At 34.2% G+C, this 4,834-nt stretch overlaps 1 protein-coding gene across 2 annotated transcripts in view; it reads right to left on the bottom strand.

Annotated features, from left to right (window-relative positions):
- The window catches only part of apip (APAF1 interacting protein), a 16,429-nt gene that overhangs the window by 7,576 nt on the left and 4,019 nt on the right, over nt 1-4,834 (bottom strand). The window contains exons 3-4 of one of the 2 annotated variants that reach the window (XM_014032903.1): nt 3,971-4,036; nt 248-348 (exon numbers count right to left, since the gene is read on the bottom strand). In XM_014032903.1, the coding sequence (XP_013888357.1) occupies nt 248-348; nt 3,971-4,036 (167 nt within the window). Of the gene's footprint in view, nt 1-247; nt 349-3,970; nt 4,040-4,834 lie in introns of both variants that reach the window. The other variant, XM_014032901.1, reaches the window with a different exon arrangement.

The raw sequence follows: 4,834 nt of genomic DNA on the forward strand, positions 1-4,834 counted from the left end.
AACAAACATTTCTTAAAATACAAACAAAACAATTTCTCAAATGGCCATCTTTTTAAATAAGGCACATTAATTATAAAAAAAGACCTTCAACACTGATCTCAGATTTAAACAAAAGAAAAAAGTCATTCCAAAAGTTCAAAACAGATAATTCACTAACACAAGTTATCATGCATCCCTAGAAAGTTTTTCATTTTTAAACATAATTTAGAACATAATTTAGAAAGCAYCAGTAAATCTGTATACAAACCCCTGTTTAAGGCTGATCCCACCGCCTGTCCCTGTCACCCATCCCAGCTGGTAGAAGAGCCGACATAACTCAGGAATGAGTACACGAGGATGCTCCTTGTCCTGATATACACAAATAACCATTTCAATTTAAACATTGATGCTATTATTATACAAAATGAATATGGTCCAGTTTAACAAATACAAAATGTCTACGGTACTTTTGACACAAAATGAACAGAAAGGAAAAAGTGGCAATGACAGGCACAATCTAAATAATTATATTTTTGTAGAAATTCTTGCAGATACAGATTAACACCAGATAAATAAATTAAATAAGTAGTTCATAGGTAAATAGATTTTTTTTCTCTAATCAGCGTGCATTGCATTGGCTATGCACACTATTGTGATTCGTTTCCCATCCAAGTCATCTCAACTTTGCCATGCTTCTCCTCCTGCATACTTTGTCCTAGAGCTGCCATTGTAATTTATATCTGTTAAGCCCCTGTGCCAAATGATGGCTATGCCTTTTGGTGCCTGTAAAATTTGTAGTTTTCGAAATATTAATGTTTAATGAATTATAATGGCTGTCAATGGAACCTTGTATTGGTCCAATACTGCCCCCTGCTGCCTCTACACAATATGGTACTGCACCATAGTTTTATAATATTTAAACTCAGTAGTTCAGTGATTACAATATTAATATGATTGTATTTTGATGTTTTACTGTAATAATGTTGTCCTATTGCTGTAATATATTGCACTTAAGTATCAATAATTGCATTGGCAATGTAAACTTTTTCTGTATACATACAATCCAATCACTGGGATTGTCCGCTGCCACATCTCCTATAGTCTCATGATGAGCACTGTGGACTATCATGCGGGAGATTAGGGTTCAAATCCAGCTACTGCAACTTTAACAAAAATCTCTTCAAACTTCATTATGTCACACAATCACCTTAATTACAAACACCTGCTGGCATGACAGGCACAAGCTGGTATAGAAAACACATTTGAACTTGGTCAAAGTTCATTCTGAAAGTCCAATGCTCCTGCCTACTTTGTCCTACAGCTGCCATTGTAATTTCTATCTGTAAAGGTCCTGTGCCAAATGACTGCTATGCCTTCTGGTGCCTGTACAACTTGTAGTTTTTGAAAAATTAATGTTTAAACTTTATTCCAAATTTATATAATMGGAGTCAATGGGGCCCTGTAATGGTCAAATACTGCCCTCAGCTGTACTCAACTTGGTACTGCACCATAGTTTTTTTAATATTTAATCTCAATAGTTCAGTGTTTACAATACTAATATGATTGTATTTTGATGTTTTACTGTAATATTGTCTTAATACTGCTCTATTGTTGTAATATTATGCAGTTTAGTGTCAATAATTGTATTGGCAATGTGGCCTCTTTCTGCACACATACAAACCAACCCCTGCCACCAGCTTCTGCCACAACTCCATTGGTATAATGGTCTATGTCATGGACTTTCATGTCAGAGATCAGGGTTCAAAATCCAACTTTAATGCAACTTTAAGAAAAAATCTCTTCAAACTTCATATTGTCACACAATTACCTTAATTCTAAACACCTGCTGATGTGACAGGCACAAGCTGGTATAGAAAACACATTTGAACTTGGTCAAAGCTCATTATGCAAGTCCAATGCTGCAGGCAAAGCCATGCTGCAATGAGATGCTTTGTGGCAATGCACACTTGTTTTTACATCGTAAAAACCCATGTCTAGTTTATCCTGTATTTGACTTTTATCAGTCATCTGTTATAATAAAATACAAGTAACCAAGATAAAACATAACTGTAAGTGAAAAATGTCCTGAATGTATGTTGACTCCATGACAAATACAGTATACAATACAATTAAAAAAACAATGGCATATAGTTTCATTATTTTTCATGATAGTTGTTAATAGGAAAGGTTATAAAAGTATCATCACTTGAAGACTTTGGATCCATATTCTTAGAATAAATGCCAAAACTTATTATATTTGTCCTTTCACAGAAAGCAGAGTGAGTGTTTGCCAGTGTCTGTGAATGTTGTTGCTAAAAAAATGTTTTATGAATTATTGGCCAGATTTTAATGAAACTTGCAGAAAGTACAACTAATTAACAAATTGAGTTAATTAACTTTTGAAGTCAATCTAATTTAAGATGACCACCACAGCAACTTGACCTTAGGACAAAATTGGCTGTAACTTAGCAAATCTTACTGTCGCTCAGCTAAAATATGGTGTGGTTAGTAGCTGAGAGTCATTCACATTACATATTACACTAGTAGTAATAGAACAGAAGATCAAATGAGTTATCGCATTATAGTACGAGACTGAGAATAATTGTATTTTCCAGATCTTACCAAAGGGCTATAACAACACTATTGCTTTAAAAAAAATTGCATTGCATGCTCTTTTCGTGCTTGAGTGGGTTTTCACCAGGTACTCTGATTTCTTCCCACAATCTAAAACTGTGATTCTTTGGGTAAAGGCCTCCCTTGCAAATGAGAGTTGTGATCTCAATGGGATCTGTCTGTTTAAATAAAGGTCATTAAAATACAGTAAGTAAATGAAGTAAAATGCTGGCATAACAGGCTGTGGGCCATAGTTTTTTTTATTTTTTTCCCTGAAGAAATGCTAAGACCTGTTAGCGAGATGCAAATCTTTTTTTTAAATTACTTTTGTGTATCAGACATCGTCTAACGTGGTTGTTAATGTTGGAGCGAATTCTGATGAGATGTTGATTGAAATATGTTTTTATAGTTTTGGTTCTTTAGAAACTGTTGTATAATTTTGACAGCAGACTTTCAGCCGTTATCAGTCTGGTATGTTCCTCTGCTGCCAAGATTTCACAGACTGGGAGTTATTAAAGTATTTAGGTGTTTTCAAATGCAAGCATACCAGCCACAAACGGTTTGCTGTGATAGCCCTGCACAGACATCCTCAACACAACTACTTCTTTCGTTATATCTGAGGAGTGACAGAAACTGATTTCATTAGTAAACTTGGTGATAAGCCAGAAACACTACACTTCTTGTGTTTTTTGGCACTTTAGCGAAAACTGGAGCTTCTTGCAACCTAATGTTGAATTTTTTTTTCAAGATGGCCACAACTAATCAGTATTTTCAAGCACAAAAACAGCTACAACTTAAGTTGGTTTTACAAATACAGAGCTGAAACTTCATTTGTTAGTAGCTAAAATTTATCTCCAATAAATACTCTGAGCACAAACAGATTATGTGAAATCTATATTCACAACTTTACTTGCAAAGCATTTTTTTTTATTTTGTTTTATTTGTTGAAGTATGATTTTTTTTTTATGATGTAGACAGATCACAGCCCAAAGCTTTAAAACTGATACAGGTTTAATCTTCTCAGTAATTCTGTATCTGTWATAGTTTGGTTGATTCGAAACTATAAATTTGCTCACACTGATATCAGTGATGTCACTTTTTCCCAGACTTGTCAGTAATGATACATGTGTTTACCTCTTTGACATTGAATTTCTGCCTTGAGGGATGCGTCTTAAATATAGACTTTTGGCATTTTGCATTTTATTGTTCAGTTAAAATAAAGCAGTTGTTGATAGGTGGTACAGTTTCACCTATAAATCAGATGACGTTGCACAATATGTACACATTTTTTCTGCATACTGTAATTTGTGGTTTCTCTTTTTGGCTGGTTCAGATAAACATACTTTCATACAAGTGCATATTAAAATGTTATACTTGCTTGTATTTCTGRGACCTGTTGATCTGCATCATGGCAGTCATTGCTGGTAACACACAAAGTCAAATTCTTCTGTCCGTGGAAAAAGAGAGAGAGAGAGAAGTACTGAAAGGATCTGATGAAAATTTGCAACCTTGATAAAAAAGACAACACAAGGGTAATAGTTGCAGTAAAACTAATAATGCTGTCAAATAAAACTGGATTAGTGCTTTTAAGTAAGAGGAAAACACTTTTCTGACACAGCTTCACATCCTCATTTTAACTCATTCCCTAATGAAACCATTTACTGTGTGAACAACAAGTACCAATCTGAAAAAAAAATAAACTGATTGCAAATTCGTAATAATTAAGTTCCTTCATTCCTTCCCTTTCCACAGTGAAAAATAAACTAGTTTCTTCTAACAGAAGGGTTAATAAGAAGCAAAAATCTCACCATTCAAATTTCTGTTTCAACAAGTACACAAAAGAAAAAAAACTGGATCTTCTATGCTATAATTCAAAACATACAACAGCGAACATCACCTAAAAATATATGGTCTCTGTAGCTGGGAATAACTCCTAATTTTCCTTTGAACTACATGGGAAGGGAGGTTTTTTCTTGGAAATAGAGGCATGTTGCCTGCCAATGCAAAAAAGTTAAATATTCAACAAAGCATGCTAAGACAAAGAACCTTTGAAATTGTTGTTTTCCTGTGGGCACAGTGCACATGAGGACACTGGAACTGACTGTGCACCATTTACAGTGGTTTGCAAAAGTATTCATACCCCTTGAACTTTTCCATATTTTGTCACATTACAACCACAAACATAAATATATTTCACTGGAATTTAATGTGAAAGACCAACACAAAGTGGTATACAATTGTG

This window comes from Austrofundulus limnaeus, unplaced genomic scaffold, assembly GCF_001266775.1.
Source record: "Austrofundulus limnaeus strain Quisiro unplaced genomic scaffold, Austrofundulus_limnaeus-1.0 Scaffold1570, whole genome shotgun sequence".
Lineage (NCBI taxonomy): Eukaryota > Metazoa > Chordata > Actinopteri > Cyprinodontiformes > Rivulidae > Austrofundulus > Austrofundulus limnaeus.